General features: G+C 41.8%; 1 protein-coding gene across 4 annotated transcripts in view; it reads left to right on the top strand.

Annotated features, from left to right (window-relative positions):
• LOC113820313 (inositol hexakisphosphate and diphosphoinositol-pentakisphosphate kinase 2) overlaps positions 1–17,500 on the top strand; it is a 124,488-nt gene that overhangs the window by 47,869 nt on the left and 59,119 nt on the right. For 3 of the 4 annotated variants that reach the window (XM_070142647.1, XM_070142645.1, XM_070142644.1), the window contains 9 exons: positions 11,283–11,507; positions 12,963–13,103; positions 13,242–13,332; positions 13,514–13,668; positions 14,227–14,328; positions 14,517–14,707; positions 14,891–15,085; positions 15,341–15,427; positions 15,593–15,781. In XM_070142647.1, the coding sequence (XP_069998748.1) occupies positions 11,283–11,507; positions 12,963–13,103; positions 13,242–13,332; positions 13,514–13,668; positions 14,227–14,328; positions 14,517–14,707; positions 14,891–15,085; positions 15,341–15,427; positions 15,593–15,781 (1,376 nt within the window). Of the gene's footprint in view, positions 1–550; positions 1,057–11,282; positions 11,508–12,962; positions 13,104–13,241; positions 13,333–13,513; positions 13,669–14,226; positions 14,329–14,516; positions 14,708–14,890; positions 15,086–15,340; positions 15,428–15,592; positions 15,782–17,500 lie in introns of those variants that run through there. The other variant, XM_070142646.1, reaches the window with a different exon arrangement.

Here is a 17,500-nt window from a genome sequence, read left to right as displayed (position 1 = left end):
TTTTGGGGGGTTGTATTTGATGGGAGACGGTGGTGTTGTTTTTTTAGGTTTTGTTGTGATCGGGTCGATTGTTATTGTTGTTGGTGTTGTTTTTATTATCTGTTTGTGTCTAATTCGATCTTTTTTCTGTTTCGTGTTTTCTTCCCCCCCCCCTATTTCTATCCCTTTTTATTACTTTTCCTTTTATATCTATTATTTTTTTACTCGTTGAGAAGCGGTTATATCAGGTACGAGGACAGGTGGATAAACTGGCTTACTTCTCGGTGCATTTCAGGTGCCTTTTAACTACTGGTGCGCGAGTGTTGCCATTTTTTTCTTTTTTTCGCGATTGTGTTGTATAGTTTGAGAGTGGGAGTTGATAATGCGAGATAGTTTTTTTTTATTATTCTAGGGCGATTTTTTTGTCCAAAATATAGAGCGTGGAGAAAGAAGAAATGAAGAGAGAAAAATAGAAGACTCGCCTCCTAGCACACGTTCAAGAAATCACGACGTGGCATCTCGAGGCTTGCAAGAGCGAGCGTAAATAGGAGCGCGTCGCGGGTCACACTTCAGTTGGTCTGTAAGGTGCAGGAGAGTAAGTTTATAAACAAGACTTGGGTTGTCTCTGGAGGTCTTCTAGTCGGATTGTCTTCCGTGTTTTGGGACTATTTCAATTAGAGAAAAAGGAATTGAAGAAGGAAGAAAGGAAGAGAGATACGGGATAAAACGGGTGACAAGAGGCACACACAAGGATTTCGTCTTCAGCGGGAGTGCAAGATTAGGATTATTGTTATTATTTCATCGCAACCTGGAGGCAATTTTTTCCCGTGTTCACCCCACGCCCTTTCGAAGCAGAGGAAGAACACCATGTGATTTCATTTCAGAAGGGAGATGGACAAATAGAAAGAGAAAAGAAGACAGAGAAAGAACGACTGAACACCACTCGTCCCTCTTTTCTCCGCATCTATCTATCATTCATCTTGGCTTTCCCGCCCCTTCCGCCATCGCAACTGCAAGAGAGGCACCATGATTGAAAAGCGAGCGAGAAAACTGGAAAGAAAACACAGCAAAGTCTTGGTGCGTGTCCGATGGTTGGTTCGCGGGCTGGGGGGAAGAAAACATGGTTGTTGTTGTTGGTGGTGGTGATGGTGTTTCGCTATTGTGATGTGTTATCTTTTTAGTGGTGTGTGTGGTGTTGCTGTTTGTGAAATTGCGTGGGGTACGAACTAATTTCCGGTTTGCCAGTGGGATGGTGGAAATGAAACAAAAAAGGGAATAATGGCAATATCTTTTGTGATTATATATATATATATATATATATATATATATATATATATATATATATATATATATATGCGTGTGTGTGTGTGTGTGTGTGTGTGTGTGTGTGTGTGTGTGTGTGTGTGTGTGTGTGTGTGTGTGTGTGTGTGTGTGTGGGTGTGTGGGTGGCTGTGTTTATGTATATTTATGTATATATGTATATTTATGTATATATTTGTGTATGTATATAATATATATATATATATATATATATATATATATATATATATATATATATATATATATATGTATGTATATGTATATAATATATATGTATATATACATATATATGTATATATACATATATATATACATATATATGTATATATATACATATATATACATATATGTATGTATGTATAAAGTATATATATATATATATATATATATATATATATATATATATATATATGATATATCTATCTTCATCTACCTATATCCATATATATCTATCTATATTGAATATATGTATATCCATATGTGTGTGTGTGTCTGTGTCTGTATGTATGTGCCTGTCTGTCTATGCACCTATGGTTGTACATACCAATGTGTGTAGGAACGTATAGTCTACATACACAGTGGCTTACACACATGCATACAGACGACGGGTGATTACGTAACACCGTGCCCACAGCTGAGCCACGTGAGCCAACGATAAGAGTTCATCATAACGAACAGTATTAGCATAATGACCCATTTGACCTTGTATTTGCAAAGGGCCTTGGAGGTGTTGCACGTGCGCCGGCCGGTTGACATTTCATTCCTGTCCTTAAACGTGTGCAATATGCAATGATGTTTTTTTTTTATCTTGGTGATCTTGGAAGCTATGATTTAAGTTATTGTGTATATATATATATATATATATATATATATATATATATATATATATATAGTATATTGTGTGTGTGTGTGTGTGTATGTATGTATATATGTATATATCTATGAATATATATGTATATATATGTATATATATGCGTATATATATATATATATATTTATATATATATATATGTATATATATGTATATATATGTATATATATATATATATATGCATATATATATATATATATATATATATATATATATATGTATATATATATATATATATATATATATATATATATATATATATATATATATATATATATATATATATATATATATATATATATATATATATATATATGTATGTGTGTGTGTGTGTGTGTGTGTGTGTGTGTGTGTGTGTGTGTGTGTGTGTGTGTGTAATATATCTATCTATTTATCTAATATATATATATATATATATATATATATATATATATAAATATTCATAACCATAATCTATCACGTACACGTCGCTCTCTTGTAAATATGTGCGTGTTTCGAAGTTGCATAGCATCTTGTTGTACCGTCTCATTCCAGATTTTTTCTCCCTCTCATCTTTTTCTGTTCGGGAGATGGGGGTGGGGGATGGGGAGGGGGAGAGGGGGTTGAATAGTTCGCAAATTGAATGTTGTTGTGAGGTAAGAGAGAAGGTCTTGGGTGGTCTGAGAGGGGTAGGGGAAATTGATCCTTGTGCTCGGGTTATTTAGGGGTTGAAATGGGTAGAGGCCGTAGTTCGGATCTGGCCAGAGGGGTTGGGTGCCTTATATTTACTACGTATTGTTATCATTGTTATTATTTTTCTGTTATGGTCCTCATCGCCATCGTCAGCATCATCATCATCATCATCATCATCATCGTCATCAATTATCATCATCATTCACTACCATAATGATCATCAATCACCACCATAATCATCATCATCAATCATCATCAATCACCACCACTGTCATCATCATCATCGTTATTATCATCTCCCCTCCCACTTCTCTCCTCATCCTTCTTCGCTCCCTGATTTATTTCCCCTTCCCTTTTCTTTCCCCTTCTCTTTCCTCTCTCTCTCTCCCATCTCCCCCCTCTCTCTCTTTCTCTCCCATCTCCCCCCCTCTCTCTCTCCCATCTCCCCCCTCTCTCTCTCTCATCTCCCTCTCTCTCTCTCTCTCTCTCTCTCTCTCTCTCTCTCTCTCTCTCTCTCTCTCTCTCTCTCTCTCTCTCTCTCTCTCTCTCTCTCTCTCTCTCTCCCTCCTCCCATCTCCCTCTTCTCTTGAAGCCCCTTTTCCTCCCTCCTCGATTTCTTTTTTCATCCCCCCCTCGCTTCTCCCTATCTCCCTCTCTCCCCCTTTTTCCCCTCTTCTCCTCCCTTTCTCTCTCCTTTCATCTTGAAGTTCCTTTATCTTCTCTCCCTTTTCCCCTTTCCCCTTCCGTCTTCCATCCTTCCTTCCTCTTTCGGATGGTCGCGGGGATGCTAAATGGGCGTAAACTGGCGGTCGAACTTCAAGGCAAGGATGCTGCAGTAGACTTGCCTCGGAGAAGAAGGATGGTCATCTGTTCAGGAGAGAGAGCCAGGCAGACAGACAGATAGACAGACAGACAGGCAGGGAGACAGGCAGGCAGACAGGCAGGCGGACAGACAGGCAGGCAAGCAGATAGACAGACAGGGAGGTAGGTAGGCAAGCTGGCAGACAGGCAGGCAGATAGACAGACAGAGAGACAGACAGACACAAGGTAGACACGCAGACACAAACTGGAGAAGGGAGCACTAAAGTTGGAGAGAGAGAGAGAGAGAGAGAGAGAGAGAGAGAGAGAGAGAGAGAGAGACAGAGAGCAGGGAAATAGAAAAGGCTGAAACGAGAGAAGAAGAAACGAAGGAATAAAGAAGCGGGAAGCAAGGGCAATGATGGAGGAACCAGGTGGGTTGGAGAGACTGCCGGATGTTGGCGGGGATTTGGGCATGGTGGGGAAGGGGGGGGGGAAGGGGGGAGGGGGAGGGGGAGGGGGGGACTTTTTGCTGGAGGTATACGTATGTTTTTTTCTATCAAAGGTAGACATGAAGTAAGATAAATAGGAGGAATGGGATAGGGACAGGGAATGGGAAGAGGAAAGGAGGGAGAGAGAGTAAAAGCGATGGGGAGGGGGATAGGGAGAGAAAGAGAGAGGTGAAGATGGAAGGGGAAGGGAAGAGTTGGTAGGAAGGTAGGAGGAAAGGAGGGAGAGAGGGAGGAAAGGAAGGAAAGAAGGAAGGAAGGAGGAAAGAGGAAAGGTAAAAAAGAGAGGGAGAGAAAGAAAAGAGAGAGAGATAGGGATGAATACAAAGAGCGAAAGAGGGAGCAAGGGAGAAAGGCAGGATCGCACGAGACAAGAGAAGACGCAACCAAGCCGCCCACAGCGTGTCATCTTGCAACAACACTTTTTTTTCTCAAAAGAGTGCCAAGCCATTAGCCATGCACAACGTCATTCACTCCCCCCCCCCCCACCCCCACCCCCACCCCCCTTGTAATTCATCAGCCAACGACAACAGCGCAAAAATCCCCATTGATTGGCGAGAGAGACCAGACTTACTCCGCACGCGAGGAAATTACGTCATCGTCGGCCCTCGCGATTGGTCGACGCCGGACCAATCAGCGGCCGAGGTCGAGGGTAGGGAGTCGTTCACATACAGAGGGAATTAAATCGGATGAAAGGGTGTGGGGGGAGGGTTGGGAGGGGGAAGGGGGGAAGGTTGGGAGGGGGAAGGGGGGAAGGGTGGAGGGTTGGAAGGGGGAAGAGAGGAGGGTGCGAATAGGGGGACGGGTGAGGGGATGGGAGGGGAGAGGGGTGGGTGGGATGGATGGACGGCGTGGGAGAGGGTAGGAGGGATAGGCAGGGGTTGGGAGGGGGAAGGGTAGAGGATGTGGAGTGGGGAGGGCGGAGGGTTGGGAGGGAGGAGGGTGGAGGGTGTGGATAGGGGGAAGGGTGGTGGGTTGGGAGGGGAGAGGGGTGGGTGGGATGGATGGACGGCGTGGGAGAGGGTAGGAGAGCTAGGCGGGGGATGGGAGGGGGAAGGATTAGAGGGGATGGATAGACGGTCTGGATGAGGGTGGGACGGGGATGACCGGAGGGAAGGGAGGAGGGTTGTTGGGGGCGTGGGGAGGGGGAAGAGGAGAGGGAACGGAAAGAGAGGTGGAGGAGATAAAGGGGTGGGCGGGTGGGGGTACGGGGGGGGGGGAGACAGAGAGGATGATTGACGGGTGATGGGGGTTGGGTGGGTTGGGGGTTGGGTGGGTGAAGAGGGAGATGCGGTGGCTAAAGGGAAGGGAGGAGGGGGTGGGTGTTGGGCTACGGTGGGGGTGGGTATTATGGTAGGGTGGGGGTGGGTGTTGGGGTAGGGTGGGGATGGGTATTAAGGTAGGGTGGGGGTGGCTGTTGGACTACGGTGGGGGTGGGGATGGGGGATGGAAGGGTAATTGGGCAAGTAAGGAGGAGATTCAGAATTATGTAATAGATTTTAAAAAAGGCAAGAGGGAGAAAGGAGATTGAAAGACTAATTGGTGTTGGAAAAATAGGGGCGAAATTGCGAAAGAAGATGAATAAGAATAAGATATTAACGAAGACAAAGATAGAGAGAAGGAAGAGACGCGTCGAGGAAAATATAAAAAAAGGAAGTGGGATGAGATACACCGAAAGGAAGGCGGAGAGATAGGCAAAAGTAAAGAGAGACAGACGGGGGGAAGTCAGAGATAAGACACGTTATCAATGTCGGAGGCTAATCTCGTCCTCAGCAGCAACAGATAAGAGTTTTTTTTGTATTTTTTTTTAGGTCGTTAGGGGTGATGAGGGCAAGCTGTTGGCAAAAGGGAGGAAATGGGGAACAAGGGAAACGAATAAGGGGGAGAGGAGAGCGGGGAGGAGAGGGGAGGAACAAGGTGAAAGAAATGAAAGAGAGGAAGAAGAAGAAGAAAATTGAAAAGAAGAGGATGAGGAAGAAGAAGATGTAGAGAGAGAGAGAGAGAGAGAGAGAGAGAGACAGACAGACAGAGAGACAGACAAACTGAAATATAGATAGATATAGAAAGACATACAAGAAAAACCGATAATTAGAGCGACTGGGGAATGAAACAACTATCTAAACTACGAATATTTAAACCCGTGAACGAAACATTCGGGAATATGCTCTCTCCGCCTACCCTAATTAAGGATATTTTTTGTAGACAAACAATGCCCGAAAGCGAAACACTAATTCCGAGAATATTAAATAAGACAGCATGTGCTTTTCCAGTCGGTAAAGGCAATCGGTTATGCACAAATACAGCGGGATCTTGCAAGACCGAGCAAACAAGCAGATGAGAAAGCTGGAACGTATTGCAGCGGCGAATAAAAGCATGAATACACAATGTGCGTTGCCATCTGTTCGTTGCCTTTTAATGCATGGCTTGCAAGATGAGAGGGAGGGGGTGGGAAGGAGAGAGGGGGGGTGGGAGGGAGAGGGAGGGGGGGAGGAAGGGAGAGGGAGAGGGAGAGTACATAAAATGCGCAAACGCATAGGCTTACAGCTGCACACGCACACGCAATCCAAGCTCGCATTCACGCATGTACCCCAAAACACGTGCACACACACAAAAAATGCAACAACAATAACAACAACAAATAATCAACTATTATTTTTTTTTTACCATTAAACCTTTTCTTGTATCTTTCTGTCCGTCTGTCCATATATCGATCTACTGTATAGTTTTCTTTGTTTATACTATTTACTTATATATCTGTCGGTATTCACACACACACACACACACACACACACACACACACACACACACACACACACACACACACACACACACACACACACACACACACACACACACACACACACACACATACACACACACACACACACACACACACAGAAAGAAAGAAAGATAGAAAGTCCCTTTGCCTGTAATCCCACACACACCCACACACACCTACACGTCGTACATAATAGACCAATCGTGCCAAAGGAGAGCGAGTGTCAATGTGACTGCCGCCGCCGCGCTTCTGTCACGCCATCGCCGGAGCGGAACAGCTGGGCTCTTTTGGGCGCGTCACGTGTCACACCGCTCGTTGAGTGACGCGGACTAGCAGGCGATCTTCAAGGAGGGTCCTGTCATTTGTTTTATCACCGCCCCCCCCCCTAAATCGCCGGGCTTTCTCCTTTTTTTTTCTTTTTCTTGTTCTTTCTTTATATCTTGCGTTCTACCTTTTCTTCTGTTAGCCTTCCCTGAAACACGGGTCTTCTCCTTTTTTTTCTTTTCCTTCTTGTCTGTTTTTCCTTTCCTTCCTGTATGTTTTTCTTTTTTTCTTTTCTCCTTTCTCTATATCTTCCGTTCAACCTTTTTTTGATATTTCCTTCCTTCTTTCGATTTTTTGTTTGTTAGTCTGTTTCTGTATATTCATACCCATAGTTCTCATATCCTCCTCCCCTTTTCATTTCATTCTCTTCTCCCCTTCCTCTTTTCCCCCTCTTCTCTTTTCTCTTCACCTATCTCATTTTTCTCTTCCCTTCCCATTTTCTCTCCCCCTTCCAGTTTCTCCCTCTTTTTCCTTTCCTCACATTCTCCTCTTCCCTTCTTCCCTTCCCCCTCTCTTTATCTTCGTCTTTCTCTCTCCCCATCTCCCCTTCTCCCTCTCTTCCCCCTCCTCTTTCCTTCTCCCCTCCCCTTCTCTTCCCCTTCCTCTTTCCCTCTCCCCATCTCCCCTTCTTCTTTCCCACTCTCCATCTCCCCTTCCTCTTTCCCTCTCCCTATCTCCCCTTCCTCTTTCCCACTCCCCATCTCCCCTTCTCCTTCTCTTCCTCTCCCTCTCTTCCTCTCCCCGTGTCCCCTTCACCCCCCGGAAGCCGGGCCGGGCGGTGGCGCGACTCCAAGACATTTTGTTTCGATGCTCATGAGCATCAAAGACACGGGATGTCACGCGACCCCCTTGGTCATGTCTCTTTTTATCATTACTTCCTCTGTTTCGCTATTTATCTAACTGTTACTTCCTCTGTTTCGCTATTTATCTAACTGTTACTTCCTCTGTTTCGCTATTTATCTAACTGTTACTTCCTCTGTTTCGCTATTTTATCTAACTGTTACTTCCTCTGTTTCGCTATTTTATCTAACTGTTACTTCCTCTGTTTCGCTATTTATCTAACTGTCGTTTTGTGCATTTTCTTCTTCCGGGTCACCTGCGTGGTCGAAGGAAATGAGTGCGGGTCTGTTTCTTCTCTGGGGATTCAGTTTAGGAGACAAGGTGGATTGTGTAATGGTGTTTATATTGTGGGATGTGTTCATATTTGTGTATATGTATGCTTGTATGTATGTATGTGTGTTTTTTGTGTTTGTGTGCTTATGTATGGTCTTGTAGGAGACAAGGTGGTGTTTATATAGAGGGGTGAGTTCATATTTGTTTATATGTATGCATGTATGCATGTATGTTTTATATGTGCGTGTGTGTGTTTTTGTGTTTGTATGTATGTATAGACACACATAGGATAGTGATTGCTCCCCGGCGTGTATGTGAAACGTGAAGATTATCCCGCAGACTTCTGTCCGCCCGACAGTTTTGTTCTTCCCATTTTGCTTCGCTCGACTCGCCCATCTCGCCGCGAAGAGACGGATGTATTTAGGACACTCGAGAAGACCCGCACTCGGCGAAGGAACACCCGATGCGGTTCATGATAATAGAACCGATCGCAGGGAGGAAATGGGGAGGAAATCACGCCGCCCGGAAGAGCCACGAAGCTCCACAACTCGCGCCTTGCTCTCTCTCCCTCTCTGCCGCCTTCCGTGGTCGCGCTATCGGGAATCCGCAGGAATGTCGGGATTACGGGGGTATGGGTCCTTATGGAAGGTCATTGCCGGGAGGGGAGGGGGAGGGGGATGCGTTCGTTGCGGGGGTGCTTTTTGTTTATTTGTTGTAGGAACGATATTCAGTAGAAATAAGGAAGTGTGTGTGTTTTGTGTGTGTGTTGTGTGTGTGTGTGTGTGTGTGTGTGTGTGTGTGTGTGTTTGTGTGTGTGTGTGTGTGTGTGTTTGTCGAAAATAGTGTACGAAAGCGAGAGGATGACTGAAGGGAGAGGAAGGGCCGTGAAGTCGAAATCGAACTGACATAAAGAGAGAAAGAAGAGGGAAGAGGGATAGCAATTGGGAGCGAAAGGAAGAACGAGCGAGTGGATATCGAAGGAGGGAAAAAGATAAACGAAGGAGAATAACAAGAAAGGAAGAGAGGGGGAAGAGGAAAGGCACGAGATTCGAGTCGGGGAAAGAGCGGCGAGGCAGCGAAAGGCGATAAGGGATAGATGGGGCCGTCCACTTGCGCGTCGAGATGCGATTTATTTAGAGGTTGCGAGGAAAGGGGAGGTGGGAAGCGAGACAGAGAGAGAGACAGAGAGAGAGACAGAGAGAGAGACAGAGAGAGAGACAGAGAGAGAGACAGAGAGAGAGACAGAGAGAGAGACAGAGAGAGAGACAGAGAGAGAGACAGAGAGAGAGAGAGAGAGAGAGAGAGAGAGAGAGAGAGAGAGAGAAACAGAGAGACAGAGACAGAGACAGAGACAGAGACAGGCAAAGAGAGGGGGAGAAGGATATAGAAAGAAGATTAGAGAGTGAGTGTGAATGTGAATGTGAGAGAATGATGCTGAGAGTGAGGTAATGTGAATGTGTGTGTGTGAGAGAGAGAGAGAGTGAGAGAGAGACAGAGAGACAGACAGAGCGAGCGAGCGAGCGAGCGAGCAAGAGAGACAGAGAGACAAGAGAGCGAGAGTTAACACGAAGGGAAGAAAGAGAAACGTAGACCGAGAGAAAGTGAGAAAGAGAAGGAAAACCCCCCCAACCAACCCAAAAGTGAATTCCCTCAGAAGGGCAAAGCAACGCGAAGGAAATGAAGCAGCAGCTGGGAGGTAATCAGGTGGGTCATGAACCCTTGGATGCCAGATACAAGTTCAAGCTATAATTAGAGTGTGATGGCGGGCGTGGGCGGGTGTTCTGGACGGGCGGGTGGGCGTCGGTGGGAGAGGCAGAGGTGGGCGCCGTTTGTAACCTGCGGGCGGGGTTCTCGGATGTTTCTCGTGAATGCATTTCGGGGGTTGATTTTATTTTTTTTCTTTCTTTCTTTCTTTCTTTCTTTCTTTTTTTTTATCATTATCATCGTCGTCGCTGTTGTCGTCGTCGTCGTTGGCAGTCATCATTATCCTTATCGTTGGGAAGAAGAGAGTGAGTGAGTGAGTGAGTGAGTGAGTGAGTGAGTGAGTGAGTGAGTGAGTGAGTGAGTGAGTGAGTGAGTGAGTGAGTGAGTGAGTGAGTGAGTGAGTGAGTGAGTGAGTGAGAGAGTGAGAGAGTGAGAGAGAGAGAGAGAGAGAGAGAGAGAGAGAGAGAGAGAGAGAGAGAGAGAGAGAGAGAGTTATTCCAAAGATTCATTTATCTCTGTGACTTGCCAAAGTCAGTGGCATCACGTGCAGATACCTCGCCATATATACTAGTGTTTTTTTGTGTTTGTTTAAGGGTGCGTTTACATGTGTATACGTTTGCTTGAGTGTGCAGTTTGTCTTCATGTAAGCAACTGCAGTATTAACTAATGTAGTATTGACTAATGTAATTACCAGAAATTTTCAGAAACTGGATATTTTGTATATTAGTGGAAAACCATATATTTTATTTACTTTCGTTTTTTTAGAGTGGGCAACGGTGCATGTAGAAATGATATCTAATGATTTTTATTTCGTTTTTGTTACTTTTGCTCCAGTGAGATAAAGCTTATCACCATTTGACTAGTTACTGAGAGCTCTATAGAGATATAGGATGAGCTGTAGATAGTATGTGAATGTTACCATGCTTTGTCTTCTCCGTCTATTCACTAGTCCTTTTCCTTTTCTCTTGCTCGGGCAGGATTTTTTTCTGCCTTATATCTTAATCTTTCGTCATTTCTTATTCAGCTTCTTTCTCTTTTCCTCCCATCACTCTTACCCTCCCATCTTAAGATTAATTTCCCCATCATCAAAATGATTAATGATGTCTCTTTTCTCCCTACCCCTCTGTCTTTTTCTCGCTCTCTTTCCCCTTTCTCCACTCCTCTTTCTTTGCGTCCTCCTTCATCCTCCACCCTTCACCCCCACCTCCTGCAGAACGATGTGGCTGGCGGAGACTCATCCTCAGAGGGGTGCGGGCGCCTGGGTGTGGGCCTGGAGGAGGAGGGCGAGATGGCGGCAGCGCCCTTCAAGCAGGTGGTCGTCGGGATCTGCGCCATGGAGAAGAAGTCCGGGTCCAAGCCCATGAAGGAGATCCTGACGCGGCTGGAGGAGTTTGAGTACCTCAGGCCCGTTATCTTCCCCGAGGAGGTCATACTCAAGGTGAGTTTAGGGAGGAGGGAGGAAAACAGGGGGGGACTTTGGGGGAGGGGGTAGGGTGGAGGGAGGAAAAGAGGGGGGGCTTCAGGGGAGGGAGGAGGTTTGAAGATCTCCATCTCTAGGTTTTGTTCATGGTCAGAGCTTGTGTGGGCAAGGGGAAAGGAGGGTAGGAGAGGGGAGGGAGGGAGGAGGTGTTTAAGGCCTCTGTTTCAAGGTTTATCTCAAGGTGATTCTGTGTGATAAAAGAGGGAAAGATTTCGTGATACTTACTTTCCAAGGCCTTGTTCAGGGTGACTATTTGGGACAGAGGGTGAAGGTGGAGGGAGTGGGTGCTTGGATATCTTTTCCAAGATGTTATTCAAGAGGAGTTCTCGTGATGAAGAAGGAGAGGGGCTTCTTTCTTTAACTTTTACAAACGGTAAGTTGAGTGAGGCAAAGCGAAAGAAGGGCATTCAGGACTTTATTTAAGATAGTGTGTAGGGTTGGGGATACGTTAAGAAATATTCAGCGCTTCCCTGCAACTTTGAAAGGTTGAGTAGGCTCAAGATAATCTTTATGTTACCCTTTGGGATGCGCAGAAAAATTGATGACTTGATTGGTGAAAGTTAAAAAAGAATAGTTAAAATAAAGGGCCTATTTTAAGGCTAGCAGAGAAGTTATCATTCTAAGGTAGCCTATGTTGATGGAACTGTTGATGAATAATATTTGTGAAATTATATATATAATATATATATATATATATATATATATATATATATATATATATATATATATATATATATATATATATATATATATGCATTTAAATATGTTGATAAGTAGGTATTTATACCTATGCATAGATATATGATAAAGACACATACATTTTGTTCTGATTGTAGTCAAAACATAATTTTCCAATGCATGGGACAAAATCAAGAGTTTCGATATACTACCCATTTGGCTGATCTTAGAGTCAAACCCCTTCACTGCTACACAAATGCTATTGTTGATGACATAATCTGTTTTATGTAGCTGACCTCCACTTACACTTGACAGATAATGATTAGACTGATAAGAAGTGAACTTTTAAAATGAAAATCAGACACATCCTAGTAAATGGAAATGTTAGAGGGAGATATACGAAATATTCTTATCAGCAACCCACTTTCATGAGTTACAAAGGTTGTGAAACAAGAAAGAAACTTTACTGGAAGTGTTCATTTGCTACTCAGACCATATATCATTTTTCTATTCATTGTATGTTCCCTATGGCAAAGTTAATTTAGCATTTCATAGACCTTTGGGCATAATCTGGCTGTTTTGATTGCTATTGATTTTTTAATCTGAATAGTTACAAAAATTTCCTTGGCATTTAAAAAGTTCCCCTTACATGTATTTTAGCATACATTCCTAGCATGACTTCTTTATAAAAATGTCCCATCAAATATCCATTTTCTCATCCTCTCTTTCCATCAGGAACCTGTAGAAAAATGGCCAGTATGTGACTGCCTCATCAGCTTTCACTCAAAGGGCTTCCCACTAGAGAAAGCCCAGGCATATACAGAGCTACGTAAGCCATATATCATTAATAATCTAGATATGCAGTATGACCTCCAGGTGAGTTGGCCTTAATGGTATTTACAGTGTATAAATTGTACAGCCTACATGAAAGATATTGTATGTGCAAAAATATAGATTTATTGAAGCTGTGTGTAACAGTGAGTATGCTGATGCTTTTTATTTCTAATATTCCAGGACAGAAGAGCTGTTTATAGCACATTACAAAGAGAGGGGATTGAACTACCAAGATTTGCCATTCTTGACAGAGATTCCAAAGACCCTTCTAGTGAGTGGAGACCGATAATCGGATATACACATATTGAGAAAAATACAGTGTAACACAAGTAGAAAGTGAGAATGAGGTAGAATGTACCAAGTAGGATGTGTATTGATATATACAGTAGCTACAGAGCCAGTTTTAGTTTTAAAACAAAAAATTAAGAGATGAAACTTATATTTTTATGCAGAACGGGAACTGATTGAAGGTGAGGATCACGTGGAGGTGAATGGAGTGGTCTTCAACAAACCATTTGTAGAGAAGCCTGTCTCTGCTGAAGATCACAATATATACATCTACTATCCTACTTCAGCAGGAGGAGGGTCCCAGAGGCTGTTCAGAAAGGTGAGGCAAAAGAATTCAGAGAGGAGAGAAAGGGGCAATGGATACTGTAAAGAGGAATGAAAAGAGAAGAGAATGGAGAAAAAAGGAAGGAATAAAAAAATAAATAAATAAAGGAGACTGAAGCAGAGGGAGGTTTGTAATCCCACTGGTGCCACCAAATATGATTTCTCTTCCCTTCATGCACGAAAGTTAGGGTGCAATGAAATAGATCTGATAAAAGATGTTTGCATAGTATTTAAGGGGCAAGGAATAGTGTAAAGAGGAAAAGAAAAGAGAACAGGGGGAGGAAAAGGGAAAGAATTTAAAAAATAAAGACAAAATAGGGAGACTGTAACAGAGGGAGGTTTGTAATCCCAGTGCTGCCACCAAATATGATTTCTCTTCTCTCTTTATGCACAAAAATTAGGAAGTGATGAAATAGGTGGGGATGAAAGATGTCTTATTAATACTTGATGTTTTGTTACTCTCACTTTATCACCAATAATGGGAGCAGTACTGAATTAATAAGTTAATATTTTTTTTCCAATGTAGAGATGAACGTTATTGAAACTATTTCAGATTGGGTCCAGGAGCAGTGTTTATTCTCCAGAAAGCAGAGTTAGAAAAACTGGGTCCTATATATATGAAGATTTTATGCCCACAGATGGGACAGATGTAAAGGTATAATGGATAAAAGAGTTAATTTCTTAAAAGCATACAATATCATGATGAAATAATTGCACCAATGTGAATTGCTATGAATATATTGTACATGAAATTTTCCCTTTAAAAACTCATACATGTTCACTCTTAATAGTAATACCTAATTACTTAAAGAAAAAAATATCTTCTGTTTTTCCAATGTCTAGGTATACACAGTAGGACCTGATTATGCCCACGCAGAGGCACGGAAATCGCCAGCACTGGATGGAAAAGTTGAAAGAGACAGTGAAGGGAAGGAAGTTAGATACCCTGTGATATTATCCAATGCAGAAAAATTAATTGCAAGAAAAGTGTGTATTGCATTTAAACAGACAGTGTGTGGGTTTGATTTATTAAGGTAAGTTGCAGTAGGTGTTGTTTGACTTTGTAATTTAAATTTTTTTGGGCTAATTGTAGTAGATTTTGAGCATATAGACATTGAAAGTAAATATATAAAACATTTGTGATCAGGTAAAAAGATAAGATAAAATAAAGTGAATATACATTACTGATATACGTAAACATTATTTTTCTCCCTCAGAGCAAATGGAAAGTCGTATGTATGTGATGTAAATGGGTTTAGCTTTGTCAAGAACTCCAGCAAATACTATGATGATTGTGCAAAGATCCTTGGCAACATGATATTACGTGAACTAGCACCAACATTCCACATCCCTTGGGCAATTCCTTTCCAGCTAGATGACCCTCCTATTGTACCAACAACCTTTGGGAAGATGTAAGTTGTAAAATATAAATATAAGGCAGAGTGAATGTATAACTGTAGATTGTAGTTAGTTATATTGAATTTTATGATGAGTGATTTTTATTGTGTATTTAGTCATTATATGTGTTTTATTTTCTTGAGCTAGTGAACTTAGCTGTCCAACTCATATTGCCTTCCAAAATGAAATACTGTAGATGATAGTTCATCAGAGCAGAGGGTAATGACGTAAACTAGATGTTTAATGCCTCATACCATCAATTCCCATAGGATGGAACTGCGATGTGTGGTTGCTGTTATCAGACACGGTGACAGAACGCCCAAACAGAAGATGAAGATGGAAGTGAGACATCCCAAGTATGTCACTATTATTCAGTAGATACTAATAAGTCATGAGTAAGTCATAACTGTTGTTAGAAAATATGTTTAACAAGAATAGCAAAAAATATCCATTGATATTCTATTTTCATTTGCTCAAATGGGAAAATGTTTTGTTTTTTTTATCTCCCTTTTTTGATCCAGATTCTTTGAGCTCTTTGCCAAGTATGATGGTTATAAAGACGGTCATGTCAAGCTGAAAAAGCCCAAACAGCTGCAAGAAGTGCTGGACATCGCGCGGGGGTTGCTGGCAGAGATCGAGCAGAACCGTGCAGATCCAGAGACAGAAGAGAAGAAGGGGAAGCTGGAGCAGTTGAAGAGTGTCTTGGAAATGTGAGTTCAGGGTCCCTCATGAGCACGGCCTGGTCATCGCGTTGTACAGTTTGTGTGCTATTATTATTATTTATTTATTTTTTTTTTATTACTATTATTAATATTATTATTATTATTATTATTATTACTTTTGTTTTGATTATTAGTATAATCTTTTAAATTATTGTTATGATTTTTTTCTATGATTTTCATTTTTTTGCTTATCTTATTTATTTACGTTGAGTTTTTGTTTTTGATCTGTATGGAGCTTCCTTTGGCAATAGCAATCCTCCTTCCATGCATTTTGTATTTTGGCTTTAGTGGATTGTCACACTTGTTTTTTTTTCATTTGTGCTTTATGTGCTGATAGACAGACCTCTATCTATTCCAACCTGCTTACAGCTTTAACATTCCAAAGAAAGAATAATTATTTTGCTGGCTTTTGTAACACTGGATACTCTGTTTGTTTGAAAGCTTTTTCAGCATGCATTGGATATGAGGTTGTGTTGACATCTGAATTATGTGTAAATGAAACTGATTTCCTCTTTGAACTTGTGTGTGCTACTTCAGTTGTTTTTTTTATATTTCTATTACTACCATGGTTCTAGTTTTGCATTCTCTTTTTTCTATTGCTTTTTAATCAGGTGATTCTCCTTTGACAATAGGTAAGAGAAGCATAGCAGCAGTTCCATATTATGTATGACATATTTAAGAAGAATGTGTATATATTCTTAAACACTTGCTTTCCTGTTACATTCTGTGCATTTTCTTGGCCTTCATATCATATTTTTAAAGATATATGTTTTTTAAATCCAATTTTTCTTTCTAATATGCTTAAAATGAATCAGACCAGAGAAGAAAACTATCTGTAACTTCTAATGTGTTTTGTGTAGATTTTTGGGAACTTTTGTTATTTCGAAATGATGATAGAAATGAATAGTATGTAATAACTCTTCTAGTTATGCATATTTGGCACTATTGTAGAACTCTCCCCAAGCCAGAAGGGAAGAGTATAATTGAAAATTAGCTGAGGAACCGCTACTCAATATTCTTTTCTCTCTCTTTCTTTCACTTGTTTGTTTTTGGCAGCAGATGCAGAACACACATTTGCGCATCCATAACTCTGAAACAACTGAGCAGAGAAAGAGTGAAGATGTTACAGTCACTTGAAACGTGGTTGGGGTTGAAGAATGGGAAAAGGGTACGGTGCAGGTAGAGTGGAAGCTGATGACTAGTCAGGATGAAGGGGTTTTGGGGGGTAAGAGTGAAATCAGGAAATTCAATTAAATTATTTGCAAACTGGTTACTTTGGCATGTCAGATTGGTGGAGGAGGAAGAGGATTCTTGTACATAATATAGGAATTACTTGGTGCTTATTGAGGTAAAGACACTTGAAATTGTTCTAATATCAAGATCTTGAGATTTTCTTTTTCTTGTTATTAGATTTCATAAAGATTTGCTGCTTCAATTCCTCTCATGCACTTAGATTGTTGCTTTGATGGGTAGGAACCACATTCTATGAAACTGCAACTTGCTGTCTGCAACTTATAAAGATGTTTCTAAGAAACCTTATATTTGCCAGAAGAATATGTAACATCTCTACAACAACAAAGTTTTACCTGTACTTTTAGAGTGACTTGTCTTCAGCAATAAAGCATGGCTCTTTTGTACTTTTGAAGAAAAAAATCCACATATTTAGCATGTAATTCATTAGAAGGTAGGCTTTTTTCCTTGTCAGTT

Source organism: Penaeus vannamei, chromosome 29, assembly GCF_042767895.1.
Source record: "Penaeus vannamei isolate JL-2024 chromosome 29, ASM4276789v1, whole genome shotgun sequence".
Lineage (NCBI taxonomy): Eukaryota > Metazoa > Arthropoda > Malacostraca > Decapoda > Penaeidae > Penaeus > Penaeus vannamei.
This window is presented reverse-complemented; position numbering and strand designations above follow the sequence as displayed.